We start from the raw sequence: 15171 nt of genomic DNA on the forward strand, positions 1-15171 counted from the left end.
TAAGCTGTAGGAATGACTCGAGGAAAGGAACGCAAACCATTTCAAAACATGCATGTGGAATGACAGTGCCAGAAAAATGTGCCAGTGCATGGGGGAGGATAAACATTGGAAGTTCACCAAAACTTCTGTCTGCTAAGCTTTCTAATCTCTGTATCATGGAAGGTAGGGGAAGACTGGCAATGAGCAGGCCTGTGAAGTTGATTGGATCTGTGGAAAGTATGATGTGTGAATGGTGAGAATTTCCTCAAGATTAACTCTTTTAATTGTGTCTTCTTTCTCAGAAAATCTTTAGAATTACTGCACAGTGTAATTTCAGATCTGCGTCAAAGTTTTCTACCTGAAAGCCAAAAACAGGTAATTAAAAAAAACACATTTGGAAATCAGAATCGGGTTTATTGTCATGAACACGTGTCACAAAATTTGTTGTTTCGTAGCATTACAGGTGCAAAAAATTATTATAAATGACCTTTTTATAATAGATGATTTAAAAATAAATAAATAATTGGTGTGAAAGAAGAGGAAAAAAGTGACTATGGATAAAGGCAGAGGGGAAGAAGCTGTTTTTGTAGCCTTGGGTGCTTGTCTTCAGGTCCCTATACCTCCTTCCTGATGGGAGCAGAGAGAAACATGGGTGGTGGGAGTCCTTGATGATAAAGGCTGCTTTCTTGAGACACCGCCTCAAAGATGTCCTTAATGGAGTGGAGTAATGGCCATAACAGTGCTGGCCAAGTTTACAACCCTCTGAAGCTTTTTCCTGTCCTGTGCATGGGCACCTCTATATCAGACAGTGATGCAACCAGTCGGATTGCTCTCCACAGTACCCCTGTGGAATTTTGCAAGAGTCTTTGGTGACATACCAGATCTCCTCAAGCTCCTAAGGAAATGTTGCCGTTGGTGAGCCTTCCTCATGATTGCATTGACATGATGGCCCCAGGATAGATCTTCAGAGATGTTTTCACCAAACCATTTGAAGTTCTTTGGGTTAATGGGATGTAGTTGGGTGGCATGGGTTTCATTTGCTGGAAGGGCCTTCCCCCATGGTGTATTATTAAAATTTAAAAAAAAGCAATGATATAATCATCAAAAATGCTATTATCTTGATACCTGCGAAACAAGCTAAAATGATTGTAGAGCAGTAAGGTGCAGGAGTAGCTCCTTCTGCCCACAATGTCAATGCTGAACATGATGCCAAATTAAACTAAATCTCTTCTACTTGTACATGATTCATCTCCATGTATTCCCTGAATATTTATGTGTCTATCTACAAGTGTCTTAACTGCTACTGTCATATCTACCACTGCCATCACTCCTGACAGCCTGTTCTAGGCACAAAAACTCTCTGACTTTTTAAAAAAAACTTGCTCCATACATATTTTAAACTCCACCCCCTCCTCTCACCTTCCTTAAATTCATGGCCCCTAGTATTTGACATTTTTTTTACCTGGGGATGGGGGAGGGGGGGGGGAAGATTCTGACTGTTTACCCTACCGAAGCCTCTCATAATTTTATAAACTTCTAACCATTTTCCTCTCGGCCTCTGACGCTCCAGAGAAAACAACCTAAGGTGGTCCAACCTCTCCTCATAAATATTGCAGGAAGTATCCCAGAAAATCTTTTCTCAATCTTTCCTAAAGCCTGGACATCCTTCCTATAATGGGGCATCCAGAATTGTGCACAAAATATGCCTAATCAAAGTTTTGTACGACTGTAACATGACTTTCTTGCTCTTGTAATTCCCTGCCCAATGAGAGCAAGCATGCCATACATCTTTTTCACCTTATCTATTTGCATGACCACTTTCAGGGAGATCTGGGCTGAGACCCCCAAATCCTTCTGTAATGCTGTTGAAGATCCTGTAAACATTCCTCTTACACTTGACTTCAAAGTGTAACACTTCACATTTTCCAAATAAATTCCATCTGCCACATCTCTGCCCATATCTGCAACTGCTCGCTATCCTTTGAAAGTCCTCCACAAAGTCCATAACTCCTCCAATCTCTGTGCCATCTTCAAACTTACAAACCTATCCTTCCACAGTTTTCTTTCGTACTGAAAAATCAATGTATGAACGGACCTGGCCTAACCAATGAGCTTGTTCTTTAATTTTTAAATATTTCTTGTCTGCAGATCTGTTCTGGTGAGCATGTAAAAATCAATCTGAAACATCAAACTGAAGCTTCTCCATCAAACCAAGACGATGTAATTTATGCCTCCATTGAAGAAGTGATTCGGGAAGAGCAGGTAAGATGGTGTACTCTTGTGCAGCATTTGAACTGGATTCTATAGTCTTCTTTGGCTTGGCTTCGCGGACGAAGATTTATGGAGGGGGTAAAAAAGTCCACGTCAGCTGCAGGCTCGTTTGTGGCTGACCAGTCCGATGCGGGACAGGCAGACACGATTGCAGCGGTTGCAAGGGAAAATTGGTTGGTTGGGGTTGGGTGTTGGGTTTTTCCTCCTTTGCCTTTTGTCAGTGAGGTGGGCTCTGCGGTCTTCTTCAAAGGAGGCTGCTGCCCGCCAAACTGTGAGGCGCCAAGATGCACGGTTTGAGGCGTTATCAGCCCACTGGCGGTGGTCAATGTGGCAGGCACCAAGAGATTTCTTTAGGCAGTCCTTGTACCTTTTCTTTGGTGCACCTCTGTCACGGTGGCCAGTGGAGAGCTCGCCATATAATACGATCTTGGGAAGGCGATGGTCCTCCATTCTGGAGACGTGACCCATCCAGCGCAGCTGGATCTTCAGCAGCGTGGACTCGATGCTGTCGACCTCTGCCATCTCGAGTACCTCGACGTTAGGGGTGTGAGCGCTCCAATGGATGTTGAGGATGGAGCGGAGACAACGCTGGTGGAAGCGTTCTAGGAGCCGTAGGTGGTGCCGGTAGAGGACCCATGATTCGGAGCCGAACAGGAGTGTGGGTATGACAACGGCTCTGTATACGCTTATCTTTGTGAGGTTTTTCAGTTGGTCTTGTGCAGCATTTGAACTGGATTCTATAGTAAAGGGGAAGGAAATACACATGGGATAAAGGCAGCATGTATCTCAGTGTTGCTCTATAATATTTACACCATTTAGTTGTACGTATATTCTAATGAATTAATTAACTGGAGTACCAAATTAGATTATATTCTATATCTTGTCAGAATGTATGGGTGTAGGTGAAAGCTAAGAATGTAACCTAATAAAAGTATTTAAAATTATGAAAGTATTTTGAGAGAGAAGGGTCCCAAGGTGCTTCTTATTCAGGAAGAAGAAGCATGAGAGTCATCAAAGCCCTGATGGGGAATCTTTAGTCAGAGAGTCAGAGAGATGCAGATGTAGAACTCGCAGGGATAAGTTAAAAAAAAAACTAAGGCATTAAGAGAAACTGGTTGAACATCAGAGGGGAGTGAGAGAAGAGTGTTATGCCAATAGAGTAATGTGAGTGGGGGGGGGGGGGAGATATAAAAAGGTCTGAATTAAATGGGTCACTTGCTCTTTTCAATGCTGTAAAATCTCTGTGTGCTGAGTAGATATAGAATGTCTCTAAACATAGTGTTTCACATTGAGCACAGTTAGTGAAGTGGTTTAGCACACAGCATCCTGGATTCAAATCCAGTGCCATCTGTAAGGCGATTGCATGTCCTCCCCCTGACCTGCATGAGTTTTCTCCAGGTGCCCTGGTTTCTTTCCACCGTCCAAAACCTACTGGGTCAGTAGTGTAATGATAGAGTGCTAGTGATAATCGTGACCACTAGAAGGAGTTGGAGACAAGTTGTTGCAGCTAAGGGTAGATTCAAAATGAATGCCTCCATGAGGTCATGAGTTCTAAAGCTAATAAATTTTAGTTGTTATAAAAGAACCCAAGTTTCTTTATTACAATAAAAGAAACATCACATGGTACCAGGAGTGTACTGCTACCAGGAGTGGAAGAAACACCAGGAATATGCAGAGTGAGAATTTCAATAGCAGCAGAAAACATGGAGAGTGTAAATGCTCCTGATGTTCTAAATTGGACTGGAAATGTTGACCATAAATGGAGGTTGTTCAAGCAATGATTTAAGCTGTTCCTGCAAGCCATTGGACTTGATAGCAAACCTGATGCACGGAAGTTTGCACTGCTACTTACCATGGTAGGACCTCAAGTACTAGACATTTTCAACACATTTGTTTTTGCCACGGCAGCTGAACAGGGCAAGCTCCACAGGTTATCACCAAAGAAAAAATGAAACATTCAAGAGGTTGGTGTTTTGCACACAGCTACAGGGAGAGAACTTTTGATACTTTTTTAACGGACAGAATTAAAAGCAAGAACAGGCAATTTCAGACGACTGCAAGATTCGATGATCCATGATCGAATTGTGTTCATGATTATTGATAAGAAAATGAGAGAGGTTGCTGCAAGAGACAGAGCTTACCTTAGCTGTAGCTGTGAAGATATGCCATGCTAGTGAAATAGCTCTACAGCATGTGAAAAAGTTCAGTGATAGTGCAAAAGACAGTGAAAATGAAGGCATTGTCATAGCCATAGTGCGCGCGCGCACACACACACACAATCACACACACACACACACACACACACACACACACACACACACACACACACACACACACACACACACACACACACACACACACACACACAAAATGAGATATCGGAAATAACAAAAAGGTGGGGAGACATTCAAGTGTAAATGATGTGACACTCAACATGCAATGCCCAGCCTATGGAAAAGTCTGTAATAAGTGCAAAGGGTAGAATCATTACACGAAGCAATGATTTTCCAAAGGGAAACAAAACAGAAGAGAAAATGTGCACACTATAGAAGAAACTGCTCTCAGTGATGCACTCTTCATTAGCATGGTAATGTAGAAAGACTATAAACCAACAGCCACTGAACAGCCAAATGTGAATAGAGTTGAACAGGATAAATGGACTGTGTAATTGCAAACAAATGGAACAGATATTCCTTTCAAGCTGGACACAGGGGTAAAGGTCATTTTGATTTGTGAGTGCTGCATCAGGGCAATGAAGATAAAGCTATACATCCATACAAATCCAGTACAGATCAAAGCCTACAATAGACAGCATCAACATGAAAGTTACATGTAAACTCAAGGTGAAAGATAAAGATAAAGAACACTACCTCAGGTTCACAGTAGTTCCAGTTGGACATGAATCACTGCTTGGTGACAAAGCATGTGAAAACTTCAGCCTAGTCAAGAGGGTGTACAGGTACCACATTAACAGTGACAGTGCACAGAACAGCATAGAGGATGTAGTGGATGCCCCGAGATGGGGCAGTAGTGGATGCCCCGAGATGGGTTCCAGCACCATGAAAAGAAAAGCTCAAGCAGGAACTCACCAAATGATGGCACTAGGGGTTATAAAGAAAGTGGAGGAGCCCACAGAATGGGTGAATTCAATGGTGTGTGTCAAAAAGAACAGTGACTTACACATGTGCATGGAACCAAAAGACTTGAATGCCAATATAAAGAGAGAACATTATCAGATTGCAACCAAGGATGACCTTACAAGTGAGATGGCCAGTGCAAAGTTTTTCACTAAAATTGATGCATACTAGGGCTTCTGGCAAGTAAAATTACATGAAGATAGAACAAAATACTGTACATTTGGCCAATACAGCTGTCTGAGGATGCCTATTGGAATTTCCTCAGCTCCAGAAGTGTTTCACAGGACAATGGAGCACATCATACAAGGCATAAATGGGGAGTGTGTGTACGTGGATGACATGATCCTATGGGGATCCATACAAGAACAACAAGAGGCTCAAAGTGCTATAATGCATCCAGAAATATGGATTAAAGCTAAGCAGAGATCAAAATGTCAGTGGTGTGAAGGATATTGCCTTTCTGGGAGGTGAACTGCCACAGGCAGGTGTGGAGCCATTTTAGAGATGCCCAGACCCCACTAACAAAAAAGCATATTGAGAGTGCTGGGATGATCAATTTCATTGGTAAGTTCATACCAAACCTGTCTTCCAAAACAATGTACCTGAGGAAGTTGCTACAGGACAAATGTGAATTCAAGTAGACAGCCAACCATGAGGAAGAATGGGGATGACTGAAGACCAGTCTAACTACAGAAACAGTGCTTTTGATGTTCTTTGAAGCATCCAGAAGGACAAAAATATCCACGGACACTTCAAAAGGTGGAATAATTGCTGCAGGAGAAGATTGGAGGCCGGTCGCATATGCATCAAGGACAATGACAACATCTGAATGTCAATATGCAGAGATGGAGAAAGAATATCTGGTCTATGGATTTGAGAAATTCCACAGTTATGTGTATGGACTATCAATATTTGTGGCAGAGACAGACCACAAGCAATTAATAGTGGTAATCAAGAAAAATCTCAGTGAAACCTAGACTGATGAAGCTATAACGTTATGACTTTGAGTTGATGTACACAACCATAACCATATAACAATTTACAGTACGGAAACAGGCCATATCGGCCCTTCTAGTCCGCACCGATTTACGTGAAACTCCGCGAATTCCACCTACTCATTCTCTTGCCCATAACCCTCTAACCGCCTCACATCCATGTACTCATCTAACCTCTTCTTAAATGACAGAATTGACCCTGCTGCAACCACCTCTTCCCCACAGGAAAACTTATTGTGTTAGCTGATGCATTATCTAGGCAACAACGGAGAGTAAAGCACACAATGAGAGTTCCACAGAGACAGGTGTGAATCTCTACGTTAACCTGATCACTGAATCTTCTTCCTGTATCTTACATGACATCCAAGCAGATTGCAGCTGAAAGAGAGGACACAATTCTACAGAAGATCATCAAGAATCTGAATGAATGATGGCCTAGAGGTGAACTTCAGCCATACTACAACATCAGAGCTGAGATGAGTGTTGTCAGTGGGCTTCTACTCAGAAAGAGCAGAATTGTCATACCTCAATCACTGCAACAAGAGATGCTGAAAAGGGTGCATGAGGGGCACCTTGGAATGGAAAAATGCAAGAGGAGGGCCAGAACTGCTGTTTATTGGGCAGGGATAAGTGCTGACATTTGACAGGATGGTTTGAAGCTGTGAAACTTGTTTGAAACATCACGGAAAGCAGACAAAGGAACCCATGGACGTAACTGACTTACCAGCTGAACCATGGCAAATAGTTGACGCTGATCTGTTCCACATTGGTGGAAATAATTACTTGCTGGATATTGATTATCTATTGAACTATCCGGAGATTGTGCTGCTTCCTAACATGTCTGCTGATTATAAGGTCAAATATATGAAATCGATCTTTGCTCGACATGGAATTCCTCAAATTGTCTACAGTGACAATGGACTATGCTACAGCTGTAGAGAATTCCAGAACTTTGCAGAAGAGTATAATTTTTTGACATGTGACATAAGTGCTTTACATCCACAGTCAAACGGTAAAGCAGAGAAAGGAGTTCACGTAGTTAAACAGTTGCTCAAAAAGCACTAGATAGGGGCTCAGATCCCTATCTAGCTCTATTGAGTTAGAGCTTCACCAATTGAACACAGCACGCCACCTATTGATGGGACATAGACTATGCACCACACTTCACTGCTCTGCAGACCAAAACAAAGATGAAGGTGTCCAATGGAAACAAAAGCAGCTGCAATGGAAAGAAAAAGCAAACTATGACGTCAGTAAGAAGCTTAGGGCCACTGGCACAACATGACACAGTGAGACTCAGATTCCAACACTTGGGACAAAAAGGCTACTTTTTGGGAGGACGTAAATCCAAGACCCTACGCTGTCAGAAGAGAGGATGGTCAAATACTGAGGAGGAATCGAAAGAGCCTGCTGAAAATGCAAGAGACACTCCAGGAACAGAGAAATGCAGATGATCCTGCCTGCTCAGCAACAGAGGAAAAAACACCAATGCTTGGCAGTAGTGGACCAACAGAGCTTGTTGAGAAGATCCCACTGCTTTACTCGTTATTCACCTACAACTGTGTGGCCAGGCACAATTCCAATACCATCTCCAAGTTTACCGATGACACCCCAGTAATGGACAGAATCTCAAACAGTAATGAGGAAATATACAGGAGGAAGATAGATCAACTCGTTCAATGGTGTAATGACAACAACCTTGCGCTCAATGTCAGCAAAACCAAGGAGATGATTGTGGGCTTCAGGAGAAAGTCAGGGGAATACGACCCAGCCATTAAGGACTCAGTAATGGAGAGGTTCAAGAATTTCAAATTCCTGGGTGTCAACATCTCCAATGATAAATCCTGGTCTACGTTGATGCAATCACAAAGAAGCCTCGCCAATTGCTATACTTTGTGAGGTGTCTGAGGAGATTCAGCATGTCACCTGGATGGTTGCGTCACTGCCTGGTATGGAGGCACCAAATCTCAGGACAAGAATAAATTCCAATGGGTTGTTAACTTGCCCTGCGACATCACAGGCACCAGACTTCACTCCATCGGGGACATCTACGTGAGGCAGTGTCTTTAAAAAGCAGCCTCTATCCTCCGAGACCCCACCAACCAAACCTTGCCCTCTTCACTCAGTTACCATCAAGAAAAAGGTACAGGAGCGTAAAGGCAAGCACAAGGACAGCTTCATCTCCACTGCCATCAGATTCCTGAACAATCAATGAACCAAATACACTGCATTACATTTTGTGCACTATTATTTATTTTATAGTAATGTAAGATGGTTATAATTTATGTTTGCATTATGATGCCGCTACAAAGCACAGAATTCCATGACAATAAATCCTGATTCTGATCAAACCTCCTGACAGACTGAATCTCTGAAAGAAAAAAACTGTACTCTTTAAAAAAAAAATTGTGTTGCTGATGTTTGTGTTGAACTTTAAATCGAAATGAATACTGTATTAGTGTACCACGTTGTTAGATTAAACATCTTCAGGAAAGGGGATTTAATGATAATTCTGACCACTAGAGGGAGTCAGACAAATTGTTGCAGCGAGGGGTAGATTCAAAATGGATGCCTCCGTGAAGTTGTGAGTTCTAAAGCTAATCAATTATAATTGTTATAAAAGAACCCAAGTTTCTTTATTCCAATAAAAGAAATCTCACAGGTAGGTTAATTGGGCTACGTGGTTTCTGTGGGCCCAGAAGGATCTTCTACTGTGCTGTATTGTTAAAATTTTAAGAATTGAATGATTTCTTCTCAAAATATAAATCTTTGTAAGAATGTAATGCACTTTAAGTACAATTGTTCATAGTTAGTTGAAGAACTTTCCGCCACTTTTCCGAAATTGGTTTGCTGTTGTCTTCCAAAGCACGGAGTTTCTAAAGCAGATATCAATGATTGTGTAAGAATTTCTATCCCATGTGATTTGTAACCACAAAATAGTTAGCAAACTTCGTCCGATGATGACAACATAGATAAGCAAGATTCATATGTTGCCCATTATAACTACATGTGCATTAACTTTGTGTATTTATAATATTTAAAAAAATATTAAGCCATGGCAATGAGAACTAAGGGAATCAAGAGTGGAATTTAGAATAAATTTTCATTTGTTTCCAAAAAAAACCACTCCAATTAGTATTATATCAAACAACTGTAGTAAAACACAAGCTGTTAGCTGCAGTTATGTTTTGCCCCTGCACATTTCTGGGCTCTGACCAGATTATCAAGGTGATGCAAAAGACCAAATCTTGTTGACCAAAAGTATCTCCGCAGTGAGATGTTCAAATCCGAAATGCTTTCATATGCATGGAATCTGGACAATTTTTCCAGAGATTTCGAGATCATAAAATTTGATTTGGATGAACTTGACAAACTGAATAGACTTCATTAACAGGCAATTAACGCACTTTTGTTTGTAGGTTAACAAACAGCAGCGTTCAGTGATTCACCCACAGCCACTTGTTGAACATTCTTACTCTGAAGAGACAGAGCACATTTATGATGTTCCCAAGAGTATTCTCCACAGGTTGTCACAGGTAACATAAGGTTCTCAATATCATCAATTGCTATTGGAGCACTAGTAGAGCTGTCGCCTCAGCTCCAGTGACCAGGGTTCAACCCTGACTCTATGCTGTTTGTATGGAATTTGCACTTTCCCCCCTTGAGAGCTGTTCTCTCCCCCCCCCCCCCCACCACCCCCCCACTTCCCTAAGGCCTTTGTATATTGCTCCCAGAGCTGGTCAGTGGTAGAATCGGAAGGCAATTGTTGTAAATGTGTGGAAAATTTTAAAAAAAGAATAAATGTAATTGCTTGACAGCATGAATGGTGGGGTAAAGGGCCTGTTTTATCCATTGATTACTCTTTGATAATGCTATAAATTCTGGCTCAATTTGAGAGCCGCCTACAAAAGCAGCTGGCTGTCCCATGATAGCCAAGCCTCAAGTGATGGAGATGAGAATGAATGATATACACCAGCCATAGTCTTTAGTCACTCTCATTACACACCCACCCCGATCAATTCTCAGTTTTTCCTGCCCTCCTATCCATGTCTACCCATGTCCGCTCTTGGCTGTTGGTCTGTTCTCCTCTCCTTGCCCCTTCATTTCACCTCTTTTCCACCTGTCTGTTTTTTGTTTCTACCTTGAAGGGCTCAGAACGAAAACACTGGTTATGTATCCATCGTCTATGGATGCTCCAGGACCTGCTGAGTTTTTGTTTTCAGCACTTCCGGGTATTTACTTGACTTCAGAGCTTCTTCCTTCCCTTTTGTCCTGAAAATATCCAGCTCACCGGGATGGTCAAAGCATTGTTGATCCTGGGGTGCACCTCACTCAATCTTTCTTACAGTGATAATGGTTGCCTTTTGGTCATCAGAAAAGGATGGGTGATGAGTGATAATGTTCTTGATACATACGGCAAAAAGCTTTGAAATGGAGTCCTGGCAGCAGAGAAGCAAGCCATGATCTTGTAGCTGAGTATGATTCTAATATATAGTTCAATCTTATCCTAGATCTTCATCTGCTTCCTGTCAAATGCTCACATCAACTATTCCAACAGATTATTAAACTATTTGCAAAGTGTCGTTTGCGGAATGCTCTTCTGGGCTAAGAAGAATGAGTTGAATCTTTGGTACTCTCTATCTGAGGGTTGTTTGCTTAGTCACTGAATAGATTTTAAAGAATCGAGTGAAATAGGGTTAGTGCAGGAAGGTTGTGCTGAGGTTAAAAAGTCTTACTGAATGACAGAGCAGGTATTACAGATCTTTATTCTAGCACTATACGCTAAGGGAATTGGGAGGGGGGGGGTTAAGGGAATTGGAAAGGGAAAGAGGATTTGTGGCATGTGAGCAACCATGATCTTATTGACTGGCAGGTGAGGTGTGAGATGCAAAGAATGAACATGATCACTGGATTCCAGTATTAATCTTGAGGGGGGAATTTTGTTTGGCTCTGGTATGCATCACCACACCCTCAGATTCATTAATTATGAAGCCATCAAGATCAGAACTCAAACCAAGCCTTAAGTCACCCAACTCCACAAAATGCTGACCTTAACATAAAGTTCTCACCCTTATTTTCAAATTCTTCCATTTTCTCTCCTCCTTCTATCTCTGTTACCAGCTGGCATACGTTCATTCCTTTAATTCTTCCGAGATTTAAATTTTCAATCACTGGTGACCTTGCTTTCAGTTACCTAGATCCTACGGCATCCTCTCGACTCATCATCACCTCAAAATCTCTCACTCCTCCTTCAAATGCTTCTTAAAATTAACCTCATTGATTAACTTTTTCTATCTACCCTGATAATTCCATGTATGGTATCAAATCTATTTGCTTTTAATAGTCTGATTGTGGGATTTCTTTTTTCTACGCGAACAGTTGTTTTCAGTACTGTATATCACTGATTTGTTTGAATTTATCTCTGCCATTTTAGAAAAGGCAGAGAAAATGGTAAATACATCTGATATTACTTCAGGTAAAGCTGCATTGAAAGAAGAACACAATTGCTCTTTAAAGTGTTAAATCAATATTGTTTCACTCTGCTATTATTATTTGTAGCCCACACCACTGGTGGTGAACAGGGAAAAACCACGGAGTTATTCATTGCCCACTGCAACCCCACCAGACCTCTATGATGTACCAAGGAAGCTTGCAACTGCTGTAAGTTTCACAAGAGATTTTAAATAAATTCTGCATCTTGCCTTCAAATAAGTTATTTTACACTGGGGTTATAGTAACATTTTTTGTTGTTACTGAACTAGTATCAAAAGACATGAAGTATTGATCCAAAAACATGAGACTGAGGTTAGGTTGAGCCGATTAAGTAAAAATAAAATCAAAAACCAGTTTAAATAATGAGGACTGTAAAGATATTGAATTGGCTTAACTGACTTATTAACATCCTCAAAGGAGGGACATCTGCAATTAATTGATCTGACCTATTTGCAGCTCCTGTCCCCCCAATCTCACCAGCTCAAATCTGCCTTCAGGAAAGGCCTGGCAAATTATTCGCCTCCAGGGGAATTAGGGACTTGCAATGAATGCCATGAACAAAAATATCCATTATTTCACGATACAGTTGGCATAGCAGTTAGATCAATGAAGTGCAGCGCCAACGACCTTGGTTTCAAACTGGCACTTGCTATAAGGAGTTTGTACATTCTCCCCTTCTAAACGTAAAGGGGTTGGAGGAGGTTAATTGGGCACAAGCTCATGGGCCTGTTACCATGCTGTATGTCTAATTACTTAATACTTTTTACTAAAGATTAATGAATGCTAAAGCTTCCAAATCCTTTTATCTTGGAAATTTACTGGGTATGGCTGAGATTCCTAAAGAATTATTTATTTGCAAGCTACGTCGACTAGGATGCAAGAAACATTTGAAATGTGCGCGTCAAAATCAAAAGTTACCACTGAAATTTGCAACTCCCCATGGCATTGCAGTGGGTAAAGGCCCAACACTCTCGAGGTATGGTGCTGACTCTACTCAGCTCTGAGTAACTACTGGCCCATCTGGAGAAGGCATCCACCATTGCTACCATCTCAAGAGCTGTGTTGAAGCATCAAGCCCAGAAACCACAAGGTGAAATTACAGTATTCTGGTCTTGCCCTAGTTTAGAAAATTTTTGAAAAAATTACTTTCAAACTTTTTCAGCCATTTTTAAAGTCCTATTAGAACCATGCCCCTTAATTGCTCTATTTGTTCTTTCTCAATAAGAAGAAATTGACTTCACCTCAGAAGTGAATCTTAACTTTTATCTCATTGATCGCTGGACGGGCAATCTTGATGAAATGGAAAGACAGCACTCCACCTACTCATGCTCAATGGTTACAGGAGGTCATGTCCTTTCTAAGTTTAGAAACCATCAGACATAATGTCAGAGATGTAAAGGTGAATTTTTTATAAGACGTGCGGCCCATTTCATGATTACCTTTTTTTTTGAAATTAGGGCGTTCGGATGGCTCCTGAACAGCAGTGTCTGGTTTCCCAATGTTGTCTTTCATTTCCTATGTATTTTAAATATGCAAGTTTACTTTGCTTAGAGGGAGGGGTTTGATGAAAGTGTTTTGAAAATGGGTTAATTTATGCACAATTTGTATAATGATAGTAGAAAACTACAAATTCTGTTTTTCATATCATCCCATATATTGTGCTTGTTTTTTAAATTAAACTCAATAAAGATATTTTTAAAATTGAAAGAAATTGCAGGATTCACTTTCTTGCAAGCTGGCATGAGGCTGTGTGGAGGGAACATTACTCTGTATCTGATCACCTCCATTGGAAGAGTTCAACAGGCACATGAATTGCTCCAATCCTACATTTAAGCTCATATCTAGGTGGTTCAGTCACTGAGATACCATCAGATTAGATGGACAAGACATTTAAAGACTAAGAGTATTCGACAAATTTACGTGGAGAAATTGATACACTAAAAATTCGGAGGACCATTCGACACAGGAGTTAATTCTCCATATTAGGTAAAAATTTACAAGTCAACAGAAAATAATTGGCATGATACTCCAACAAGCCACAAGGTTTAAAAAAAATCTGGAAGAGAAGTTTTGATACGAAAGTTTCTGGATGTGTCATACAGTTTACAACTTGATACTAGATTTTAATATGCAATGTTTGAATATGCAATGTGGTTCACTTTTAGTTAACTTTTACAAGCTAATTTACTTTTTTTAAACAAATCTAGAAGTGGAGAAATGATAAAGGCCTATCAGCTGACTCGGGAATCTATGAGCCCATGGCCTCCATGTGAGTATAAGGGTTTTAATGGCAGCTTAATGTTCGAAGGCGATAGGTCACACTACATAGAAAGATGTTTTTAATTCCCTCGTATATTGCTTATTCCTTACTATGCAAGTTGTGTAGGTACGATTGATCGTAATGCCTTGTTTAATAGACACATAAAGATATTGTTTAAAATTGGGTGGATAGATCAGAAGTGAAATAGCACAGGAACTTTTTTTAACCTCGAATCAGCATTTTGTACATCAATATCGACTTCTCCAATTTCCGTGAACCCCCTTCCCTGGTCTCTGCCTCCTTTTCTTCAGCTCACTGCCCTTCCTTCTCCTGTTGGAAAGCTACCCTTTCTTAGCCCCTCTGCCTTCTTCCCCTTTACTTCTCAGCTTCATTCTCTTCTACCCTCCTACGTGAATCCACCGATCATCTCTTATCTGTTAGCCTGTGCTCCTCCCTTCTCACCTCCCTTCCCCCCCCCCCCCCCCCATCTTTTTATCTGGACATCTACCTGTTTTCTTGCCTTCCTAAGGAAGGGCTCAGGCCCAAAATGTTACTTCCTCTGCGGCTGCGTGACTTTTGTGTATCGCCCTTTACTTTGTCAACTGCTTATTTTCTTGTTTCACTTTGTTTCTTCCTTGCCCTTCCTGTTCATTAGAAGCTGAAAGTCTATCATATTAGTAAAAGTAAATCAGACCACAGTGCAGTGGCATACCTGAAATAAGCTCAAGGCCTTTCTCATAGTAAAATAACTCAACTACTTCTGGTCTATGTTTGGGCTATGTTTGCCATGGGGCTGCCAGCTCTCACTGCAGTCAGCACATCTGAATCCTCCGTTGATGTAATGGATTAGGTGTTGACAGGATGGAGGTGGTGTTCATATTATCTCCCCAATATGGGGAAAGTGGAGGCAGGGGCATGCTCCGCACTACCCGATATTCAAGTAAATCGGGTAACTTTCTTTGATTCATGCATGATTCCTATGGATACGAAAGGGATATGGGCAGCACGCAAACAAATAGCACTAGCTTGAGTAGAC

The 15171-nt window shown here is 41.2% G+C and overlaps 1 protein-coding gene across 1 annotated transcript in view; it reads left to right on the forward strand.

Moving 5' to 3' along the window:
* LOC138744192 (pleckstrin homology domain-containing family S member 1-like) overlaps positions 1-15171 on the forward strand; it is a 42639-nt gene that overhangs the window by 9163 nt on the left and 18305 nt on the right. Inside the window, exons 6-10 of the mRNA XM_069899974.1 lie at positions 282-354; positions 2128-2241; positions 9802-9918; positions 11942-12043; positions 14083-14144. Of these exons, the coding sequence (XP_069756075.1) occupies positions 282-354; positions 2128-2241; positions 9802-9918; positions 11942-12043; positions 14083-14144 (468 nt within the window). The remainder of the gene's footprint in view (positions 1-281; positions 355-2127; positions 2242-9801; positions 9919-11941; positions 12044-14082; positions 14145-15171) is intronic.

The sequence above is a fragment of the Narcine bancroftii genome, chromosome 10 (genome assembly GCF_036971445.1).
Source record: "Narcine bancroftii isolate sNarBan1 chromosome 10, sNarBan1.hap1, whole genome shotgun sequence".
NCBI lineage: Eukaryota > Metazoa > Chordata > Chondrichthyes > Torpediniformes > Narcinidae > Narcine > Narcine bancroftii.